General features: G+C 51.6%; 1 protein-coding gene across 1 annotated transcript in view; it reads left to right on the top strand.

The window, feature by feature from the left end:
* Nucleotides 1–1037: 1037 nt before the first annotated feature.
* Nucleotides 1038–23759, top strand: part of ARAP3 (ArfGAP with RhoGAP domain, ankyrin repeat and PH domain 3) — a 28050-nt gene continuing 5328 nt past the window's right edge. The window contains exons 1-25 of the mRNA XM_008067435.2: nt 1038–1858; nt 1989–2050; nt 2151–2262; nt 2950–2955; nt 7205–7402; nt 7537–7606; nt 7990–8110; nt 8200–8384; nt 8465–8571; nt 8821–9020; nt 9118–9203; nt 9359–9541; nt 9702–9837; nt 10443–10559; nt 11023–11170; nt 11279–11381; nt 13171–13390; nt 14066–14129; nt 14355–14518; nt 18644–18856; nt 19105–19210; nt 20295–20442; nt 20746–20814; nt 22158–22232; nt 22337–22451. Coding sequence (XP_008065626.1) covers nt 1335–1858; nt 1989–2050; nt 2151–2262; nt 2950–2955; nt 7205–7402; nt 7537–7606; nt 7990–8110; nt 8200–8384; nt 8465–8571; nt 8821–9020; nt 9118–9203; nt 9359–9541; nt 9702–9837; nt 10443–10559; nt 11023–11170; nt 11279–11381; nt 13171–13390; nt 14066–14129; nt 14355–14518; nt 18644–18856; nt 19105–19210; nt 20295–20442; nt 20746–20814; nt 22158–22232; nt 22337–22451 — 3532 coding nt within the window. The 5' untranslated portion in view covers nt 1038–1334. The remainder of the gene's footprint in view (nt 1859–1988; nt 2051–2150; nt 2263–2949; nt 2956–7204; nt 7403–7536; nt 7607–7989; nt 8111–8199; nt 8385–8464; nt 8572–8820; nt 9021–9117; nt 9204–9358; nt 9542–9701; nt 9838–10442; nt 10560–11022; nt 11171–11278; nt 11382–13170; nt 13391–14065; nt 14130–14354; nt 14519–18643; nt 18857–19104; nt 19211–20294; nt 20443–20745; nt 20815–22157; nt 22233–22336; nt 22452–23759) is intronic.

Here is a 23759-nt window from a genome sequence, read left to right as displayed (position 1 = left end):
GGCCCCGAGTCAGCCCCGAGGCTCGGCACCCCGGCCCTGGCTTGAGAATGGGGCCCAGCGGGAGAGAGGCAGAGGGAGACCAGAACTGACGCCGGACGCAGGGGTCCTGACCAGGGACCCAGCACGAGCGCAGTAGGGAGACAGCCTTGCAGGCAGAGGCGGAGGAACAGAAACGCGGGGTCAGAGGTGGCCAGAGGCTCAGATGCAACTTAAGACCTAGTGAGAACTGGCCGCCGAGGCAAGGGCAGGCTGAGTGACGGAATGAAGCGGGGTCGGTAAGGAGAGGGACGAAGATGGATTTAGAGAGGGAGATGGAGCGGGGCAGGGGAAAGCACAGGGCAGAGATTAAACTCAGGGGAGATGATCAGAGTTAAGTCCAGGGAATAGATCAAGGTCAGGATCAGGCTGCCAGAATGGGACAGAGCACAGAGAGCTGAGCCCAAGGGAATGGGTCAGGGAGAAGGCAGGCTCAGAAACGGGCTGAGAAAGTAGGGGACTGTCATTTCACATTGCTGAGAACCTGCAGGGTCTGTGCGCGCACGTGCTGGGGGAGGGGTGGAGGGTGAAGACCCTGGAGTACCCCTGGCCTCTGGTCCCTCATCTCTCTTACCCGGCTCTCTGCCCCACCCCTGTTCCCCATGTGACCTTTACCCAGGGCTGGGACCCCACAGTTAAGACTGGTTGGGTCTCTCTGGGCAGGCTGACCAAGGCAGGCAGGATGTGGGGACGGCCAGGAGCTGGAGGGACAGGAAGGAAGTCTGAGCCGAAACAATAGGTGGAAGGGGAGGAGAAACTGGGAACAGCCAGGATTAGGATGGCAGGCCTGTGTACTTCAGCTGTGGAAACAAGTGGCCCGGGTTCTGCTCCTCCTTCCTCCTACCTAGCCTGCCCCTCTCCCCACCTTATGCCACAGCTGGTTCTGGCCAATTCATTGGCCCCCTCCTCCCCACCTTCCCACCCACCTTGCCCTGCAGGGTTCTGACATCTGGTTCCACCCTTACTTAGTTGACTGTGCCGTAAAGCAGTCAACCGACCCAGGGTAGGCAGGAGCTTGGGGACCAACACTAGTGTAGACTTGCTGTGAGCCTGGGGCAAGCCCCTTTTCCTCCCTGGGCTTCAGTTTCCTCAACTGCAAACGAAGGGACTCTCCTGTAATGAGAGAGCCCTTTCTGATGTTCTGGGATGGATCACAGGCCATTGGGCATTTTTCTTTGGAGAAAGACTAGGGGCTGGTACCTCCTGTCCAGGCCTCAGACTTTGGGGCAGGGAGGGGGAATCTCAGCCTGAGCCCTCCCTTCACCCTGCCCCTCCCCCCAGCAATGGCCTGAGCCCCCATGGCTGCCCCTCAGGACCTGGACATCGCTGTGTGGCTGGCCACGGTGCACCTGGAGCAGTATGCAGACACATTCCAGCGGCATGGCCTGGCTACAGCGGGTTCAGCCAGAGGCCTGGGCCACGAGGAGCTGAGGCAGCTGGGCATCAGCGCCACGGGGCACCGGAAACGCATCCTGCGCCTGCTGCAGACAGGCACTGCAGAGGGCTCCCTGGATCCCAAATCGGATAGTGCCATGGAGCCATCCTCTAGCCCGGCCCCTGAAGCCCAGCCCCTCAAGCCCGTGCCCAAGCCCAGGACAGTGTTTGGTGGGCTCAGTGGCTCTGCCATTGCCCAGAGGTCTGGCCTGAGCCCAACCCTCTTGGGACCGGAAGGGTCCAGGGACCCAGAGTCCAGGCCCAGGTCCCCTTCTCTCCCCACCTCCTCCTCGGAGCAGCCTTCAGCCCTGAGCACTGTGGAGATGTTGCCCAATGCCATCTACTTCGATCTGGATGTAAAAGGCGGGGCACAGGCATCTCTGGACATGTGAGTGGAGTTGGCCCCTTAGGAATCTGATACTGGGGGAGGAAAGAAGGGGAAGGGGGCTGAGGGGGCAGGGCACCAGGCCTGTCCTTCCTTCTTTCTCCCTTAGTAACCAATAGGTCTTTCCCCTCAGGCCCCCCCCCAGCTCCCAGACAGCTGCCCCCACCCCTGCCCTCCGGCCCACAACAAGCACAGGTAGGTGGGTTCTCCCAGGTTGGGGCAAGAGGGATAGTGCCTGAGGACCTTAGACACTCCCACCTGGTCTCCTTTTTCCTCCGCTTCCTCCTCTTGCCAGTGCACATCATGGATCCTGGTTGCCTGTACTATGGTGTCCAGCCTGTGGGGGTTCCAGGGGCCCCAGACAGAAGAGAGGGCAGAGGTGTCTGTCAGGATAGGGCTGAACGCAGGTGAGTCCTGAGTAGGGTAGTGATGGGAAGGAGAGGGGAAGCCAGAGGAGCAGCTGGGCCGGTGGTGGCTGTGTACCCAGTCATTGATCAAATGTGCACCGAGTGTCCTCTGTGTGCCAGCCAGGCACTCAAGACACAGGATGGATCTACCAAACCCAGTGCCACCCTCGTGTAGCATGTGCTCAGTGGGGAGGTTGGAAATAAGACAAGTAGACAAACTAATGGATAAAAATTTGGGAGAAGGCTTTTCATTCTTTCATTCGGCAAATATTTTTTGAGCTGCTATTACATTCCAGATGTAGCTGCTTGGTTAGATCAGTGTCACAGAAACCCCTGCCCTTGTGGGGAGGTAGTCAGTGAACAGTAAACATATAAGTTACATACTGTAGCATGTTAAAAGGTGTTAAGTGCCATGGAAAAAAATCGAGCTGGATAAGAGGGCTGGGGGTCAGTATGGAGGGACTGTAATTTTTCATCGAGTTATTGGAGCATTAAGAAGATGACATTTGCCGGGCACAATGGCTCATGCCTGTAATCCTAACACTTTGGGAGGCGGAGGCGAGAGGATTGCCTGAGCTCAGGGGCTTGAGACCAGCCTGAGTAACATAGCGAGACCTCGTCACTGCAGTAAATAAAAAAATTGGCCAGGCATGGTGGCACATGCCTGTGATTTTAGCTACTTGGAAGACTGAGGTGGAAGGATCACCCGAACCTGGCAGGTCAAGGCTGCAGTGGCCGTGAGTGTGCCACTGCACTCCAGCCTGGGTGACAGAGTGAGAATCTGACTCAATAAAGAAAAAGATGATATTTGAGGCTGGGCACGGTGGCTCATGCCTGTAATCCCAGCACTTTGGGAGGCTGAGGTAAGAGGATTGCTTGATTCCAGGAGTTCAAGACCATCCTAGGCAACATAGTAAGGCCTTGTCTCTACAAAAGATTAAAAAATTAGCCAGGTGTGGTGGCACGAGTCTGTACTTTCAGCTACTTGTGAGGCTGAGGCAGGAGGATCACTTGAGCATATCTGAGGGAAGAGTGTCCCAGGGAGGGGGGAGTGGTCGGAATAAAGGTCTCCAGGAGGGGGCACGCCCTGGCCGCTCCAGGAGCAGTGAGGAGAGACCTGGGTGGGGCCACGTGGAAGTTGTGGGAGGAGAGATACAAGAGGCCAGATGGGGTAGTACCTTGTAGGGGCTTTCGCTTTTACTGTAAATGAAATGGGAAGCCATAGGAGGGGTTTTGACTTATGAAAAGGTCCCTCGGTCGCTGTGTTGGGAATGGTCTGTAGGGGGCAGAAGCAGGAGCAGAGAGACCAGTTGGGAGGTGACTGTAATAATCTAGGTGAGGACCGCAGCACAGTGATGGTAGAAAGGATGATGAGAAGAGGCTATATTTTGAAGGCAAACTGTCTAATTATCTTGGGGTGTGAGAGAAAGAACAGTCAAAAGTGACTTTGAGGGCTTTGGTCTGAGGCTTACTGTCCAGTATAGTAGCCACTAGCCACATGTGACTGCTGAGCCTGTAACACGTGGCTAATCTCAATTGAGATGTGCTATAAATGTGAAACACCTACTAGATTTTGAAGCATTAGCACGGAAAACACAATATTGGATGAATATGACATAAAGATATAATTATCTTAGTAATTTTTACATTGATTGCATACTGAAATGTTAAAACTTTGGCTATATTGGGTTAAATTATATATATATATATATATTTTTTTTTTTTTTTTTTGAGTTAGAGTCTCACTCTGTCGCCCAGGATGGAGTGCAGTGACATGCTCACAGCCACCGCAGCCTCTGCCTGCTGGGCTCAGGTGATCCTTCTGCTTCAGCCTTCCAAGTAGCTGGAACTACAGGCACATGACAACATGCCCAGCTAATTTTTTGATTTATTGTAGAGATGAGGTCTTGCCAAGCTGCCCAGGCTGCTCTCAAACCCATGGGCTCAGGCAATCCTCTCACCTCGGCCTCCTAAAGTGCTGGAATTATAAATAAAATATATTATTAAAATTGGGTTCACCTGTTTCCTTTACATTTTTTTTTAATGTGGCTACTAGAAAATTTCAAATAACAGTCAGACGCAGTGGTTCATGCCTGTAATCTTAGCACTTTGAGAGGTCAAGGACAGAGGGTTGCTTGAGCCCAGGAATTCCAGACCAGTCTGGGCAACATAGTGAGACCTAGACTTTATTTAAAAACTTTTTTAAAATTAGCTGAGGCCGGGCTCGGTGGCTCAGCCTGTAATCCCACGCCTTTGGGAGGCTGAGGTGAGTGGATTGCCTGAGCCTGTGGGTTTGAGACCCGTCTGGGCAACTTGGCGAGACCTCATCTCTACAATAAATCAAAAATTAGCCAGGCGTGGTAGCACGCGCCTGTAGTTCCAGCTACTTGGAAGGCTGAAGCAGAAGGATGGCCGGAGCCCAGCGGGTTGAGGCTGCAGTGGTTGGGAGCGTGCCACTGTACTCTAGTCTGGGCGATGGAGTGAGACTCCAACTCAAAAAAAAAAAAAAAATTAGCTGAGTGTAGTGTCAGGCACTTGTAGTTCCAACTACTTGAGAGGCTGTGGTGGGAGGATCACCTTGAGCTCAGGAGGTTAAGGCTGTGGTGATCCCTGATTATTCTATTGCACTCCAGTCTGGGTGACAGAGCAAACCCTGACTCAAAAAAAAAAAAAAAATCAATAATGTATTATGCGTTTTGCATTGACTTCAGTTGGGCAGCACTGTTCAAGTAACTGAACGTTCATGGAGTTGCTATGGTCTGAGGTGGGGTAGACTGTCCATAAACCAAGTAGGATGTGGGGGTAGACCAAGAGTTCAGTTCTGGAAGTGTTGAATTTGAGGTGTATGATAAACATCCAGTAAGAGGTGACAAACAGATTATTGGATAGACATGTCCAGAGTTTGGGGAGAGGTCTGAGCTGGAGATCCTAATTTGGGAGTTGTCAACATTTAGAGGGCGTGCATAACTGTGGGGGATTAGAGGTAGAGAAGAGGGCTGAGCTCAGCACCCCAGAGCACTCCTGCATCACAAGGTTTGGGAAAAGAGGAAGGATCAGCAAATCAGATGGAAAAGAAATGGCTGATGACATAGAAAAACCCAGGAGAATGTGATGTCACAGGAGCCAAGTGAGGAAAGGGGATAAGGAAGGAGAGGCCAACTGTGTCATATGCTGCCAAGAGGTCTGCGGCTAAGATAGGACTGAGAATCGATCCTGGAATTGGCACTTGAGGTCACTGAGGGCCTTGGCAAGTGTGGTCTTGGGGGGAAGGCCTGACCAAAATGGGTTTTGAGAAACAATGGATGGAGAGGAGTTAGCAATGTATTGACTGTGTTTTTGAGGAGTTTTTCTGAAAAGAAAAGCAGAGAGTTGGGCCAGGCTCGGTGGCTCAGCCTGTAATCCCAGCACTTTGGGAGGCCAAGGCAAGTGGATTGCCTTAGCCCTCGGGTTCGAGACCCACCCAGGCAACTTGGAGAGACCTCGTCTCTACAATAAATAAAAAATTAACTGGATGTGATAATGCGCGCCTGTAGTTCCGGCTACTTGGAAGGCTGAGGCGGAAGGATCGCCGGAGCCCAGAAGGTTGAGGCCACGGTGGCCGGAAGCGTGCCACGGCACTCTAGTCTGGGTGACAGAGTGAGACTCCAACTCAAAAAAAGAAAAAAGAAAAGCAGAGAGTTGAAATAATTGTTGATAATGGAAGTAAAGACAAGCAAAGGATGGAATGCTATGTAGGTTTGTAGGTGAATAGAAATGGTCTGGTAGAGAGGGACAATTAGCTATATAGGGGAGAAAAAGGGGGACAGTCTGGAGCAGTACCTTTGTGTAGGTGATGAGAACAGGATTAAGTGCACAGAGGAGGGTCTGGCTTTAGACAGGAGTGTTTACTATAGTAACAGGAGGAAAGCAGAACATGTGCGTGGAATTGGGTAGACATGGCACTGGGAGTCTGTGGGGGTTCTCATCTAATGAATTCAACTCAGTGACATAGGAAACAAATAGGGTAGAATAGTGGTTCTCAACCTTAGCTGTCCCAGAGCCTGGGGGACTTTTAAAACTAACAGGTGCCTGGGCCCCACACCCAGAGATTCACGTTTAAGTGCTAGTGTGAAGCTCATGTACTGGTATTTTTTAAAGTTTCCCAAGTGTTTTTGTGCTGTTGAGACTGAAAGCCACTGGAAAGTGAGAGAGTAAGAGAGGAATCTATTCAGGAAGACCTCTCTGAGAAGATGACATAAGCAAAAACTTAAAGGGTGAGAGAAGGCAGCCCAGGGAAGCAGAGAAGGAAACATGTTCTAGGCAGGGGGAACTAAAAGAGAGAGGAGAGTACAACTGGACTGTGGGGAGAAGGGAGAGGTGACACAGAATAAGGTCTCACTGTACAAGTTCTTCCAGCTCATGGTAGGAAATGTGGGTTTAACCTAAGTGTCCATGGGACATTATTGAAAGTCTTTGTGCAGGAGAATGAAATAGTCTCATTTGCTGTGGAAGAATGGATTGCGGGAGGCAGGGGAAGAGTGAAAGCGGGTGGCCAGTTAGGCAGTTCACATCGCTCTGGTGAGAGCTACTGGGAACTTGGTCCAGGGAGAGAAAGTCAAGAACTTGCTGGAGAAAGAATCAGTAAGATGTATTGATTAGCTCTGGGCAGCTATGGCAGGGAACCGTCTACACAGCCTTTCCCCAACTTTTCCACCCAAGTAATGCTAATGGCAGAGGAGATGGACTGAAATGTTCCTAGTAAAAATTCCAAGTGTGCTCAGGGAAGGAGCGCCAGGCTAATCGTTTGGGTCCCCACCCTCCCTATTCCCAGTTGAGAAACAGATCCAGTACCTACCAGACATTCTCTTAGATGCTGTGGGTGGGGCTGGAGAAATTACAAAGGGGGAACCTAGGGTACTTTCTCCAGGACCCCTCATGTGTGTCCCTCCCTGTCTTGGCTCAGCAGGCAGGATCTGGAGGCACGGGAAGATGCTGGCTATGCCAGCCTTGAGCTACCTGGAGACTCCACCCTCTCACTGCCCAACCTAGACACAGAGGAGACCAGTGATGACCTCATTTCACCCTATGCCAGCTTCTCCTCTACAGCTGACCGCCCCATGCCCCTGCTCAGCGGCTGGCTAGACAAGCTCTCCCCTCAGGGGTGGGGCTGCTGGGAGGGGAAGGGAGAGGAGGGAGGCTGGGAGGTGGTGGCAGTGGGGCAGGTGCCGAGTGCTCCTCTGATCACCCTAGCTCCATACGACCCCAAGCACTGATCTTGGTCTCTTGCATCCCTAGAAACTATGTCTTCCAGAGACGCTTTGTGCAGTTCAACGGGAGGAGTCTGATGTACTTTGGCAGTGACAAGGTGGGGGATGGGGAGATGTGACATGGAAACTAAGGAGAGGGAGAGGGAGAGGGAGGGCTGGGAGAGGCTCAGGGTGGGAAGGAGGGAAGCCCAAGGTAGGGGGGTGGTCACCCCATGACTTATGCCAGCACTAAAAGGAGTTGGCTGTGATTGGGTGCTGATCTTGTAAAAGTTGTTGCTAGTGTTCACTATCTGGGAAATGGGCCACCTGAGACCCAGTCCCCACCACTACCCAATACATCCATGACACGAACATGTGCATGTGTAACCCCTGAATCTGAAATAAATGAATAAATAAATGAATAAATAGCTAGTGCTGGACCCAGGGCTTGGCGCCCATAGCTCAGTTCCTGTCCCCATGGGTCCTTGGGCTCTTTCTGCAGGACCCCTTCCCCAAGGGGGTGATCCCTCTGACCGCCATTGAGATGACTCGCAGTAGCAAGGACAACAAGTTCCAGGTCATCACTGGCCAGAGGGTGTTCGTGTTCCGCACCGAGAGCGAGGGTGAGGGCCAGGGCCCCTGGGTCAGGGCGGAAGGGAAGGAGAATGTGTGAGGAGGACACCACCACCGACCTGCTTCCCACCCCCACCAGCTCAGCGGGACACGTGGTGCTCCACGCTGCAATCCTGCCTGACGGAGCAGCGCCTTCTGGGCCTCTCCCGGCTCCCCCAGCCACCCCGACCCATCCGCATGGGCATGCTAGAGCTGCGTGGACACAAGGCCAAGGTGTTTGCTGCCTTGAACCCAGGAGAACTGGCGCTGTACAAGAGTGAGCAGGTGAGAAGGCCCAGGCCAGGGCTAAAGGGCCTGGCCTAGGTCTTTGTGGTGCCTCACAGTGCCCACCCCAACCCCACCAGGCCTTCTCTCTGGGCATTGGGATCTGCTTCATTGAACTGCAAGGCTGCAGTGTCCGGGAGACCAAGAGTCGAAGCTTTGACCTGCTCACACCCCATCGTTGCTTCAGGTGGGTCTTGGACTGGTGGGAGGCAAGACTGGGGGACTTTTGGGGGAGGCACAAGGATGCAGAGAACTGGAGGCCTCCTCAGCGGGATGTCAGTGGATATGCACTGAGGGAGTCCAGTGAGCAGGTTTGAGATGTCAGGAGGGTCTGGGCTACCCCAGGTGTGGCCTGTGGTGGCTCCTTCGGAAATGGCCAGTGGGGTGGGACATGGCGGGGAGGTCCATGCCCACGGACTGGCTGTCCACCCCTCAGCTTCACAGCCGAGTCTGGGGGGTCTCGGCAGAGCTGGGCGGCCACTCTGCAGGAAGCAGTAACCGAGACCCTGTCTGACTACGAGGTGGCTGAGAAGATCTGGTCCAATCGGGCAAACCGGCACTGTGCGGACTGTGGGGCATCCCGCCCAGACTGGGCCGCTGTCAACCTGGGGGTGGTCATCTGCAAGCAGTGTGCGGGTGAGGGCTGGGGTCTCAAGCCCAAAAGGGGAGCGGGAGGGGGCTGGGACAGGGGTGCTCAGGGTGCCCATGCCACATGCCCCTCACATCCTGACAGGTCAGCACCGGGCCCTGGGTTCCGGGATCTCCAAGGTACAGAGCCTGAAGCTGGACACGAGTGTCTGGAGTAACGAGATCGTGCAGGTAAGGGGTCCAAAGAGGGAGAAGGGGGGAAGGGTGGGAGGGAGCATCCCAAAACAGTCCTTGGGCCCACCCCCACCAGCTCAATAGGCCACACTCAGCTGGATTGGAATGTCTGGGGATTCTTGAGCCTGCCTTTGCCCCCTGTCATCCTACAGTTGTTCATTGTCCTGGGAAATGGTCGTGCCAACCGCTTCTGGGCGGGGGCCCTACCTCCAGGTGAGAGGCTGCATCCAGATTCGACCCCCGGCCCCCGGGGAGAGTTCATCTCTCGAAAGTACCGACTGGGTCTCTTCCGGAAGCCCCACCCTCAGTATCCAGATCACAGCCAGCTTCTCCAGGTAGGAGGGACAGGTTGGCCTGATCTAGGGGGTCAGGAAGTAGTCTCTGAGTTGGGATGCCTAAACTTGGGTACTGGGGGCTGTTTTGGTGATCAGAGGGCTGTCTCCAGGGGTCTTAGTATGGGTTTTGGGGCTGACAGGAACCCTCCCCTCCCTGCAGGCACTCTGTGCAGCCGTGGCAGGACCCAACCTGCTGAAGAACATGACCCAGTTGCTCTGTGTTGAGGCCTTCGAAGGCCAGGAGCCCTGGTCCCCTTCAGCCCTTGATGGCAGCTTCCCTGGCCTCCTGCCCCCAGGTCATTCCACAAGTGCCTCTGTTTTCTCCCCCTAGGGAATTCTCAGTCCCAACTTGTGATTTGATTCTTCTAGGGGCCCCTGATTACCCTATTACGATGGTCCGGTTGTGGCAGCTTCCAGCCCCTCAGATCCTCCAGGGTCTATTTCCTAACGTCATGAGATAACTAATGATGGTCATGGGTTATGGTCAGGGTGGGTCTGACTGTTCCAGGTGCTAGTGCAGGCCCATTCTGGCAGGGTCAACCCATAGGTCAGGAGGACAGTCTGATCTCTCAAAGAAGCGATCAGCTTAATAACATTGGTTCCATTGTCAGGCCAGAGGAGCTGAGACACTTTCAGGACGGCCTATACTCTGAGGTGTCTGCCCAGAGCAAACTGCCTGGTGGGGACAGGCAGTGGACAGGGTCTGGGCTAGAGGCCTCCCTGTCTCATCACCCCCTGCCACTCACTTTTGCAATCTGGGTTGTGAGTAATCCAACTCCATGGAGCTCCGGGCGGGTGGATTGGGGTCCTACTGGCTGTCTCCACTCAGCCCTTTCCCTAGAGTGGGTCAGACCATCCCGTTGCACTGGCCTGACCTGACTGCTTCTCCTTCCCCTTGCAGACCCCTCCCCTGGTGTGTACAATGAGGTGGTGGTGCCTGCCACTTACAGCGGCTTCCTGTACTGTGGGCCCATCAGTCACAAAGCTGGACCCCCGCCCCCTCGCAGGGGCCGGGATGGTGAGGGGGGGCAAAGGGATGGGAGGATACAGGTGCAGAAAGTGGGCAGGTATGAGTGTACCACAGAGGGACAGGGAGGAGATGGCTGGGATGGGAAAGGGTGGGGTGGGGGGGTCATGCCATAGGGAGGGCCCAGGGTCCAGGGGTGAGAGAGGGACCACACCAGGCGACAGCACTGAGTGGTCATTAAGAGCATCTGCTCTGAAGTCAGACTGGGTCAAATCCCAGCTCTGCCGCTTGCTGCTTCCTACCTATGCGACTTGGGCAAATTACTCAAACTGAGTGAGCCTCAGTTTCCTGAGCTGCAGAACAAGATAGGATGTAAGACCTCACGGGGCTCTTGTGAAGATTATGTAGGGTCATACGTAGGCAGAGGATTTGGCATAGAATAAATGTCTGGTAAATGGGAACTATTACAGTGGTGGTCGAGGTCTGCTGTCCCCCAACATCTTGTTCCCCTCAGCCCCTCCCCGCCTGTGGTGTGTGCTGGGAGCAGCTCTGGAAATGTTTGCGTCAGAAGGCAGCCCTGAACCCCTCAGCCTCATACAGCCCCAAGATGTGGTGTGTCTGGGTGTGAGCCCCCCACCCACTGACCCTGGTGACCTTGACAGGTAACAGACCCTGTGTGCCCCCGGCGCTTCCCTTTGCTCTTCCCAGTCCCCAGCGGATAGTCCCCTCATTGGCTCCCTCTCTTCTCCCTGACTTCGTCTTTTCTCCAGGTTCCCCTTTTCCTTTGAGCTCATCCTCACGGGGGGGAGGGTCCAGCATTTTGGCACAGATGGAGCTGACAGTCTGGAGGCCTGGACGAGCGCCGTGGGCAAGGTGAGATAGCCGAGACCCCTGCACAAAGCTCACCTGCTTCCATCCTGTCCTTTCTTACTGCCACAGCCGTCTCTACCATTTCCTCAGCAGTGAAGGTTGACCAAGTGCTTGTTCTGTGCCCAGTCCTGTGCGAAGCATTGCTCACTCAATATCTCATTTAATTTTCATAACAACTGTCAGAGGTAGGGATGATTAATATTCTACATATAAGGAAGCTAGGTCTTAGAGCTTACGAAGTCACTTCGTCAAGTTCACAGAGCTAGAAGGCAACAGAGCCCCAGAACTGAAAATCAGGCCTCTGTGTGCAAAGCTTGTGCCCAAACCTCACTGTGCCACGGCCTCTCTCACAAAGAAACTGCCCCTGACTCCTGCTACCCTCCCTCTGGTCCCCAGTTCTCTAGCAGGCCCAGAAGCCAAGCTACCTCCGTATGTCCTGGCTTCTCCCATTCTCAGACAACCCGATCCCTCCATCCTGTCTGCATTCTCAGAGCTAAAAGTTCAGTCCCTGGAGTCAGACACCCCACGGTGCTCAGCCTTGTGAGCTTTTCCATATTTGTAGAGTGGGTGTAAAAGACTCAACCCCTCGGGTGAGGCCCACACACAGCCAGCCCTCAGTATGTGGGTGTTGAAATAATAATGGTAGTGATGATGATGACGACAACAGGCTCTCCTCCTAAGAAAGCGTCTCCCTACGCTCTGATCCACCTTCAACTTTTCACCCTGGCGCCCTCCTTCCTTTCCTGACAATGTCTCAGAGTTGTGTGCAGTCTGCACTTCCTCCTTAACTTCCACACTCTCCTGACCTGCTGCCCTGCAAGTCACCGAGGCCTTCCTGTTTCCCAACTTCGAGGCCACCTTTTGACCTCACCAGATCATGTCCCCTCCGCAGCACATGCTCTGCTCCTGGCTTCTGACTCTACTCCCCCAGGCCTTCTATAACTCCTCGCACGAATAGCTTGTCTCCATACCCTTTCAGGGTTCTGTCGTGGCAACTCCCAACCAGGTCTAAGTCTCTGCTTATTATCATCTATGCTTTCCAAAAATCGAGCCTATCCTTTAGGGCAGTGCTGCCCAAAGGGTGCTGTGAAGACTGTCACACTCTATTGGTCCATGGACTGTTTTTATGGTCTGTGACAGGATAAGCGCATAACTTGAGAGGAAGCACTTAGAGTCTTCTGTAGCAATTTGACAGAGTAATTTTATGTGTTGAATCTAATTATAAAAATTAAGGGCTTGTATGTCTTTGTTTTTTCATCTCAGTTTTCTAGCAATTCATTTGTATTGTTTTAAATGAAAATACAGGATTGGTTAGTGACAGGTTATAACTCTTTTAAAAATAGAAAAAAGGAAAAATCCATTGGTGCTTTACCATGGGCGGTTTGAGAGGCACTGCTCTGCAGTTGACCTCAAACAATCCTTCCTCCATGAAGCCTCTCCCCAGCTCTTGGGTGGTGGGATTTCCCAGGGCATCACGACTCTTCAGTTACAGCATTTTGGCAGTACAGAATGGGTATTCTCTCTTACCTCCACACCTCGGTTAAAGGCACAAGGCTACCGCATGGAGGTCTTCTCTCCATTGACTGGAGCAGATTGAATTAAACCTAGTTTCTTTCCTGTCTTCCCCATCCATCTCTGTCTCTTCTCTGGGTCTCTCCTCTGCCCTCTCTCCGCCCCTTTCCATTCCTCTTTTTCCTGATTTCTCGTCACGTCTTTCTCTGCTTTCCCCTATCCCTCTCACTCTCATTTCTCTCACCCCTTGTCTCTCCTGTCCCCCCACCTGCCTCCGCAGTGGTTCTCCCCGCTGAGCTGTCACCAGCTTCTGGGCCCTGGACTTCTGCGGCTGGGCCGCCTGTGGCTGCGATCCCCCTCCCACACAGCCCTGGCCCCTGGCCTCTGGCTGTCAGGGTTCGGCCTCCTTCGTGGTGACCACCTCTTCCTGTGTCCGGCCCTTGGCCCCGGCCCCCCAGCCCCCGAGGACATGGTGCATCTGCGGCGGCTACAAGAGATCAGTAAGCAGGGGTGGAGACGGGGATAAAGGCTGGCTACAGGTGGGTGGGAGCAGACCTTTTTTATTTGGGCGTTCCTATGGGAGCAGTGAAACATAGTGGCTTCAGGCACAAGCTCTGAAGGGAAACTGCCCAGATTTAGACGCCATCTTCATCACTTCCTATTCCTGTGGACAAGTTACTTAACCTCTCTGTGCCTTATTTTCCTCATATTTAAAATGGGCAAAATAATAAGACCTTCCTCAGAGGGTTGTAATGAGGTTCAAATAGGGTAGTGCTTATCATGGAGCCTGGCAGGAGGCATCTTACGAGTGCTCAGTAAATGTATGTTATAAATGCGATTATTATTTGGAGTCACTTGCTGGGTGTGTCCTGGGAGAGAGGACTAGGTACCCTCACTGCTTTCCTGTATTCTGAAAGAGGAACAGTGTAGGACTGTTTTTAGGACTTTGGGAACAAGAGACCTGGATTTGAGCTAAACTTTGCCATCTTATAGCAAGTAATCTGAGGCAAGTTACTTAACCCTTCTGAGCTTTCATGGATCACGTGTAAAATGGAGATAATAGTACATAACTCATAGGAGTTAATGGAACATCATAAGGCTCCTGGCCTGGCACCTATATCCCCTCAGCACTTAATCAATAGTAGTCACTGATGGTGTCTGATAATTCTCCCCAGGTGTGGTCTCTGCAGCTGACACCCCTGACAAGAAGGAGCATTTGGTCCTAGTGGAGACAGGAAGGTAAATATTGCCCGGTCTTTGGCTCGGGCCCCCCCTTTCTGAAGCCCAGCCCAGTTCTCCACCCTGGCCTGCGGGACCACTGTCCACTTCCTCAAAGTTGCTTACCCCATTCCAGGAGTCTTTGGGTTGGGTGTTGCTGCCCCCTGCTGGTGGCTCTGGGAAGTCGGGTCTCTGGTCCCAGGACCCTGTCTGGAGCTACTCTAACTCCCACCTCTCGGGTCTCAGGACCCTGTATCTGCAGGGAGAGGGCCGGCTGGACTTCTCAGCATGGAACACAGCCATTGGGGGGGCAGCTGGTGGGGGCGGCACAGGGCTGCAGGAGCAGCAGATGAGCCGGGGTGACATCCCCATCATCGTGGATGCCTGCATCAGTTTTGTCACCCAGCATGGTGAGTGGGCACAGGCTGATCCTGAGCCAGTAGGGGGATGGTGTGGAGAACATGGGCACAGCTGGCGTGGGGGATGGATTACCGGGAAGAACTTTGCCTCTGGACACCGCAGCCTGACACCACCCGGGCATAAGACTCTTGGCAAGCTGCTTTGCTTTTCTGAACCTCGGTTCCCTCATCTGTAAAATGAACTAATAGTCCTCATTTCCCAGGATAATTGTGATGATGAGAAAATACATGTCAAGATTGAGCTCAGGGACTGGCAGGGAGTAAGTGTAGTTTATTTAGAAAGTAAATGGGGTGAGAGGAGAGAAGAGTTTCACCTCCCCAAGGTAGGGGAGGGGGCCCAAACTAGGAAAACCTGGTGGCCATAGCTCAAAGGGCCACGTGGCCGGACCAGAGTTTAACAAAGCCATGGCTGCTTGAAGTTGAATGCTTTTAAACCTTCCCTTTGGTGGGGAACGGGTCATTAAGGTGACTGGGTGGTGTCTATTCCACTTCATCATGAAGGGCAGGTAAGCACAGGTACTGACATCAGGTGATAGACAGCAGGCAGATGGGTGGGTTAGTCACTTGACTATTGCTATGTTGATGGAGTCTGTCTGTGTCATGAAGGTCACGAAGGGCTGATTAGGTTAACTTGGGTCTTATGGGCAGAGGCAATTATTGGGAATAGGGACAAAGGTCAGTCTTCTGCTTCCTGCTGGATAGGGGTGTAGAGATGTCCTTACCTGTACCAGTGGGTTTGACACCTACTACAGGAGTCCAGGCAGTTCCCACTATTGTACCAGTGAATTCCTGAGTTCATATGTGAATGTCCTCACAGCTTGTCGTCAAGTTTCTTCACAATGATTGATATGCCAAAGAGGTTGGATCCCAGGTAACCTCCACTCTGGAGATGGGAAATTGACATCTCTCTGTTTTTTGTTTGTTTGTTTTTGAGTTAGAGTCTCACTCTTGTCGCCCAGGCTGGAGTACAGTGGCACGCTCATGGCCACCGCAGCCTCTACATGTTGGGCTTAGGTGATCCTTCCACCTCAGCCTTCCAAGAAGCTGGAACAACAGACACACGCCACCACGCCTGGCTAGTATTTGTGATTTATTGTAGAGACGAGTGCTCACCAAGTTGGCCAGGCTGGTCTTGAACCCCCAGGCTCAGGCAATCCTCTCGCCTTGGCCTCCCAAAGTGCTGGGAATACAGGCTGAACCTCAACCTGCTGGGCTTAGGTGATCCTTTCACCTCAGCCTTCCAAGAAGCTGGAACTACAGACACACGCCACCTCGTCTGGCTAGTTTTTATAATTTATTGTAAAGATGAGGTCTCACCAAGCTGCCCGGGCAGGTCTTGAATCCCCCGGGCTCAGGCAATCCTCTCGCCTTGGCCTCCCAAAGTACTGGGATTACAGGCTGAGCCACTGTGCCCAGCCAACATCTCTGCTTTTGATGGGAGGAGGGGTGGTATTGACCTTCTGCCTTGACAGGGAAATATTACCTGGTCTGCAGGCAGTTCAGGAGGAGGGTGTGGGGAAGGTGTGGCTCCTGAAGCTGCTTTTGTTTCTCATCCCACCCTAGAGAAAAACTGAATTGAGAACTGGTGATGTTGTAGTTACATTCCAGACAAAGCTGAGGTGACAGGGAGGGGTCTGTTCCATGTAGCTTGTTGCAGGTGTTTAGAGTAAGAGCAAGTAGTAGAGAAAAGGATCCAAGCACCTTGTCTTTCTCCACAGAGAGAAACTCATGTTGGAAAAGAGAAGAGCGAGAGACAGCGAGAGTACAGCAAATCTTGGTGGGGCCTCCAAAAATGTTAGTTTAAAATCCCAGCAATGTGTAGTGGTGTGTGCCTATAGTTCCAGCTACTTGGAAGGCTAAGGCAGTAGGGTTGCCTGAGCCCAGCAGATCAAGGCTGCAGTGGCTGTGAGCATGCCACTGCACTCCAGCCTGGGTGACAGAGTGAGATTCTGACTCAAAAAAAAAAGTCCCAGCAGGGCCTCTAAAATGTTAGTTGAGACCTGCTAGGGGGAGGAGAGTTGTGATCCAGTGCCGTGTGAAAGATGCAAAGAATTGCACAGAAGCTAGATGGAAAAATAGTTTACTTAGGAAGGAGAGAGAGAGAGAAAGAGAAAGAGAGAAAAGATTCACTTCCCAAAGGTAGGGGAGGGGGACCAAAGCTAGGAAAACCTGGAAGCCATACCTCTAAGGGCCACATGGCCAGACCAGAGCAACAGTGTCTCAAATATTTTTTTTTGAGTTGGAGTCTCACTCTGTCGCCCAGATGAGTTCAGTGGCATGCTCCTGGCCACCGCTGCCTCAACCTGAGGGGCTCTGGTGATCCCTCCACCTCAGCCTTTTAAGTAGCTGGAATTACAGGTGTGCGCTACCACGCCCGGCTAATTTTTTTTTTTTTGAGTTGGATTCTCACTCTGTCACCCAGACTGGAGTACAGTGGCTGCTCCTGGCCACCGCAGCTTCCACCTGCTGGGCTCCGGCGATCCTTCCGCCTCAGCCTTCCAAGTAGCTGGAATTACAGGCATGCGCTATCACACCCAGCTGATTTTTTGATTTATTGTAGAGATGAGGTCTTGCTGCCCAGGCGGGTCTCGAACCTGCGGGCTCAGGCAATCCACTCACCTCAGCCTCCCAAGGGCAGGGGATTATAGGCTGAGCCACTGAGCCCGGCTTAATTTTTTTGATTTATTGTAGAGATGAGGTCTTGCCAAGTTGCCCAGGTGGGTCTTGAACCCGCAGGCTCAGGCAATCCACTCACCTCGGCCTCCCAAAGTGCTGGGATTACAGGCTGAGCCACTGAGCCCGGCCTCAAATATTTTTCATGTTTGTTCAGTCTGTGAATATGCAACCCACAGAAATGAAGTCTGACTGTAAAGGGGAAAAAAAAGGCAGGTGCCTCCATGAACCTACAGATAACTGTGCTTACCGTCATGGACAGTGGCTAGTCAGTGACTAGTCAGTGGCTAGTAACATTTGCCAGTAGCCTCGTTCAGTGACTTCCCCTACTCACTCAACCCGTCCTCTTCTCGGCCTCCCTCATGTTTGAAGGAGGAATTAAGTCAGAGACTCAGTGACAAAGCCCTAGAGAAAGACTGGGTGTCAATGTCTCCTCTCGAAGGTTTCTGCTCCATTGCCGTTCATTCAACATGTATTTATTGAGCTGCTGGGCACTGGGAATATGGCAGGTAGCCGGGAAGTAGCTTTGAAGCTCATAGACTAGTGGAAGAGATGGGTAATAAATAAGAAAACAAATACCACAGTCCATTCTTATTATTTGTGGTGGTTATAGTCTATTAAGTCACTGCAAAGCACTTAATTAGTGAATACTGAGTCATTGCCCCAGGGCAAATACAGGGTTAGTGCCTCACTAACCTCTGGTTACGATAACATTTTCATCAACTGATCAGTATGTAAACTTTTTTTTCTGTGTTTCTGTTTAAAGAACACCTTATTTTATATATATTGTTGATTCATTAACACTGAGCTCAAGGCCAACAACACTATCACTCATGCCTGAAGGAAGCTAATCTAACACATACATTTTCTCTGTAAGGCACATCACAGCTTTCTCACACTTGGAGACACTAGACAACATTTTAGCACTTCACTGAGGGGCCATTTTAAACAGTGAAATCACCACACACACACACACACACACACACACACACAAACCCCAAAATGTGGCTGAAAATATACTGTGAAAAGGACACTTGTTTACAGTATGAGACCTTAACTGGGAACATGTGCATTGGGGAGGGAACTAAAATTTTTCTCCACTCTGTTCATAAGTGACCACAAAAGCATTGATTTTGGGGTTACAAATTTTAGCAAATCAGAGCATGCACAAATATGGAATCCACCGATAATGAAGATATTTAATAAAGTGGTGATGACATATGGTGCAGTGGGGAATACTACATGATAATGAGACAAGGGAGGGACTTGGTCACGATGAGGACTCCAGCAGAGAGCTGAGAGTCCAGACCGTGGAGGCACAGATTCCCACCTCTCTGACCCTCTGCCCCAATGGCCACATGGCGTGTAGGGAGGCCACAGATGGGCTGTGGTGGGTGGTGGAAGGCCTGTGCACAGTAAGCAGAAATGGCTGGCTGTTCTCAGGGCTCCGGCTGGAGGGTGTATACCGGAAAGGGGGTGCTCGTGCCCGCAGCCTGAGACTCCTGGCTGAATTCCGTCGGGATGCCCGGTCAGTGAAACTCCGGCCAGGGGAGCACTTCGTGGAAGATGTCACCGACACACTCAAACGCTTCTTTCGTGAGCTCGATGACCCTGTGACCTCCGCTCGCTTGCTGCCTCGCTGGAGGGAGGCTGCCGGTACTCCCAAGATCCCTAAGAACCAAAGCCCAACCAGGATCTCCACTCTCCCGCCAGAATCCATGCAGCACCCGATCCCCAACATTGCCCACCCTGGGGGACCATCCAGAGACTTCGCTCAAGGGAAGGCGGGAAGGGGGAAGAGACAAATTCATCTTGGGTTTGTTTCTCCAAAAATCTCTCCCTCCATTCCAGCCTCCACTTTCCCTTCCCGGATCCTCTCCAACCCTCCTCCATTCCATCCTCAGAGCTACCCCAGAAGAATCAGCGCCTGGAGAAATACAAAGAAGTGATTGGCTGCCTGCCACGGGTCAACCGCCGCACACTGGCCACCCTCATTGGACATCTCTATAGGTCAGTATGGCCAGACCCCCTGCAAGCTCCCTCCTGGCCCCTTCCTCACCTCATTCTGACCCTGCACTTTCATTCATTCATTCCACAAACAGTAATTAAGTGGCGGGGCCATCGCATAAAGGTTCAGAGAATGGATTTGGGGGTCAGGAGACCTAGGCTTTACACTGGCTCCATTATTCTAGATGTGTGACTTTGGATAAGATGTTTGTGCTCTCTGGGCCTCGCCTCTTCATTTCTAAAAAGAAGATGATGTAATGAATAGTATCCACCTCATAGGTTGTTAGAATGTTAAATGAGATAATCCTTGTAAAATTCTTAGTGCAGCACCTGGCATGTAGTAAGCCTTCACAATCGGTATTATTCTGATTTATTATTCTATGTCAGGTAAAGGGCTGGATGTAAGAAACACAAAGTTGAAGAAGATGCAGATTCACCTTTACTAGTCTGTGAGGGAGACCGGCCATTGAGTGGTTCTGGGGTGAACCCCTGGTTGAACAGCACTGGTTATATACCATATTACAGGGCTTGGTCTATGACAGACCCATGGGCCAAATCCAGCCCATTGTCTGTTTTTGTAAACAAAGTTTTGTATATAAAGTGTAAAGCCACACCCATTCATTTATATATATGTATTTTTTATTATAAAGATGTGGGGTGCAAATCAGGGTTAGGTGTATAATTCAGGGTTAGGTATACAAACGTTGATTATGCAGGTACCCTTGTTGATGAGGTGTGCCCCCATTTATATATTTTCTATGGCATCTTTCATGCTGTAACAGCAAAGTTGAGGAGTTATGACAGAGACTATTTGGTCTGCAAGCCTAAAATATGTACTGTCTGTCCCTTTACATGAAAAGTTTGCTGACTCCTGCAGTATTTATAGTCACCCATGACTTATCTGTCACCCCTAGACTGGGAGCTCCTTGAGGCCAGTACTTTGTCTTACTCATTGCTGTATCCCAAGCACTTAGCTGAGGGCCTGGCATATAGTAGGGACTCAATAGATGTTTGCTGAATGAATGGATATTTTGATGAAGGGATGAGCACAAGCTGCATCCCTCACGATCCTGGCATCCCTCTGCAGGGTGCAGAAGTGTGCAGCTCTAAACCAGATGTGCACGCGGAACCTGGCCTTGTTGTTTGCACCCAGTGTGTTCCAGACGGATGGGCGGGGGGAGCATGAGGTGCGGGTGCTGCAGGAGCTCATCGATGGCTACGTCTCTGTCTTTGATGTAAGGCTTTCCTGATCCCTGACCTACAGCCCCTCTCCCTCCCCCTGCAGGACACAGAGACTCTGGATCCTGCCCATCCCAACATGCCTCAGCCCAGGCCTCTTGATGGGCCAGTGCATCAGAAACCACCTCCTAGAGCCCTGGGCCTCTTTCTTCCATAACCTCCCTTCCAACAGCCTCACCCCCTTGGTTCTTAGTGCTCTAGACCTCCAACCCTCCTAAATAGGTCTTCCTTGGCCTTGAGATATGCCCTGTTTCTCTCCTTTCCCAGCATTCCCATATTCCCTTTTGGCTCTTCCACAGATCGATTCTGACCAGGTAGCGCAGATTGACTTGGAGGTCAATCTTATCACCACCTGGAAGGATGTGCAGGTAACCTGTCCTAACCTTAGACTCCTGAGTGGGGCAGGAGGGGTCATCAGGATAGGAAGCTGATCTGCTAGTCCAGGAAGTTTCCCTTTTGGCCTGTCCTTCTGTGGAGACAGGGGAAACCCAAGGAGAGAAGTGCTTTGGGAGTGGGGTTTGGCTAGGGTTTGCTCCATTCACCCCACCGTGAGGATTCTTCATGGTAATAATCTTGGCTCTGGATAGATGGTTTTGGTTTTCTGTGGGGGAGAAGCCAGAGTGCTTCTGCTCTGCCATTTTGGTGACATCACTCACCATCCACGAGAATCCTTGATTACACAGTGAAGGCAGCTGCACCTCACTTCTAAGTGTGAGAGATCCAAGGAAGAGTTAGTCAGGCAGAGCAGTGAGAAGAATAAATACAATTTTGTATACACATTTTAAGTATGACATTTGCTCAAAAGTTGGCGTTAATCAAATGAATGCTTGTGTCACCATGTGACAAAGCAGGACAGTCAAAGAAAATGGCAGAAGCATGGTTGAGCAAACATCATACTACACATTGCTACTGTAATTTAATTCAACTTTGAAAAGTAATACATAGATAACATCTCTTAAAATGTGCATACATTGGCCAGGCTCGGTGGCTCAGCCTGTAATCCCGCGCTTTGGGAGGCTGAGGTGAGTGGATTGCCTGAGCCCGCGGGTTCGAGACCCACCTGGGCAACTTGGCGAGACCTCATCTCTACAATAAATCAAAAAATTAGCCAGGTATGGTAGCACGTGCCTGTAGTTTCAGCTACTTGGAAGGCTGAGGCGGAAGGATGGCTGGAGCCCATCAGGTCGAGACTGCGGTGGCCAGGAGCAGCCACTGCATTCCAGTCTGGGTGACAGAGTGAGACTCCAACTCAAAAAAAAAAATGTGCATACGTTTTTTGGGCACCCCCTGTGTAATGACAAACATTAGCTGAGGACTTACTATATTCCAAACACCACTAATCTCATTTTAGCATCATTCAATTCTGTGAAGTTGGTAGTCCTATTTTTTCAAATAAAGAAACAGACTAGGAGGGTCACTTATTCAAGGTCACACTGTAGTAAGTGGCAGAGTTGGAACCCAGACAGTCCGACTCCAAGCCTGTCCTCCCAGCCATTCTGCTGTGCTGCCTTGGGAAGCACGAATGCAGCATCCCTGTGAATGTGGTTCTGCCACTCCTGAAGTTCTCCCTTTAAAGGGCCTGTGCAACATTGGGGGTGAGGGAGGAGGAGACCACTGCCGGGGGAGGTGCTTATGAGGCTATAAAGGAGTCCTGTGATTGATTTTTCCGCATCCTCTTGTGTCCTCCTGACTTCTTTACCCCTCCTCTCAGCTGTCCCAGGCTGGAGACCTCATCATGGAGGTTTATCTAGAGCAGCTGCTCCCAGACAACTGTATCACCCTGAAGGTCAGTTCTGAGGAGACTAGAGGGGAGATGAGAGAATGGTGGGGGCGTGAAGCAGTAGCAATGGCCTGATCAGCTTGAGTTCTCTGCTCTTGCCCTGACCTCAGGTGTCTCCAACTCTGACTGCTGAGGAACTGACTAACCAGGTACTGGAGATGCGGGGGACAGCAGCTGGGACAGACTTGTGGGTGACTTTTGAGATTCGTGAGCATGGGGAACTTGGTGAGTATGACCACACATGTGTGCATGTACATGTATGTATGTGTGTATATGGTCATGTGGTCAAGGTCATCAGTGACTTCATGTTACCAAATACAGTGAACACTCTACTCATCCACTCACCTATGTGAGGGGACATTCAACACATTGACCCACTCCCTCTTTCTTTTTTTTTTTCTTTTTTTTTGAGTTGGAGTCTCACTCTGTCTCCAAGACTGGAATGCAGTGGCATGCTCTCGGCCACCGCAGTCTTGACCTGCTGGGCTCTGGCGATCCTTCTGCCTCAGACTTCCAAGTAGCCGGAACTATAGGAGTGCGCTATCATGCCTGGCTAATTTTTTATTTATTGTAGAGATGAGGTCTCACCAAGTTGCCCATGCTGGTCTCGAACCTGCGTGCTCAGGCAATCCACTCGCCTCAGCTCCCAAAGTGTTGGGATTACAGGCTGAGCCACCGAGCCCGGCCTCCACTCCCTCTTTCTGATATTCTTCTATCTTGGCTTTAGTGACCCCACAAGCTTGTGGGTTTTCCTTCCACCTCAAAGGGAACTTTCTTCTTTTGCTTAGACTCCAAACATTGGGGTAAGCCAGGGCTCAGTCCTGGCCCTTTTCTCTATCTGCATTTCTCCTTGGATGAGCTCATCCATTCCCATGACCTTAAATGCCATTAATAAGCCGACACCCAAATTTGAACTCTGGCCCAGACTCCTCCTCTAAGTTCCAGACTCATATAACCAACTAACTATTTGATATCTCACTTCTCACAAGTAACTTAAATTTAAAACATCTGAGACCAAACTGGATTCCCAGCCCCCTCCCTAACAAAAGCCCAGGGTATTTTCTAGTTTTTCCCAATTCAGCAAATAATACCACAATTCACCCAGTTATTAAGGCCAAAAACCTGGAAATCCTCTGAGACTCCTCTTCCTTCATATATATATATATTTTTTTTTGAGTTGGGGTCTCATTCTGTTACCCACACTGGAATCAGTGGCAAAAATCATGGCTCACCACAGCCTTGACCTCCTGGGCTTAGGTACTCCTTTTGCCTCAGTCTCCCAAGTAGCTGGGACTACAGGTGTGTGCCACCACACCTGGCTAATTTTTTTGATTCTTTATAGAGACAAAGTCTTGCTATATTGCTTAGGCTGGTCTCAACCTCCTTGGCTCAAGCAATCCTCCCACTTCGGCCTCCCGAAGTGCTGGAATGACAGGCATGAGCCACTATGCCTGGCTAATGGTTAAAACCCTCCAATGAGCCGGGCTCAGTGGCTCAGCCTGTAATCCCACGCCTTTGGGAGGCTGAGGTGAG

Source organism: Carlito syrichta, unplaced genomic scaffold (genome assembly GCF_000164805.1).
Source record: "Carlito syrichta isolate Samal-C Ts95f unplaced genomic scaffold, Tarsius_syrichta-2.0.1 Scaffold309624, whole genome shotgun sequence".
NCBI lineage: Eukaryota > Metazoa > Chordata > Mammalia > Primates > Tarsiidae > Carlito > Carlito syrichta.
This window is presented reverse-complemented; position numbering and strand designations above follow the sequence as displayed.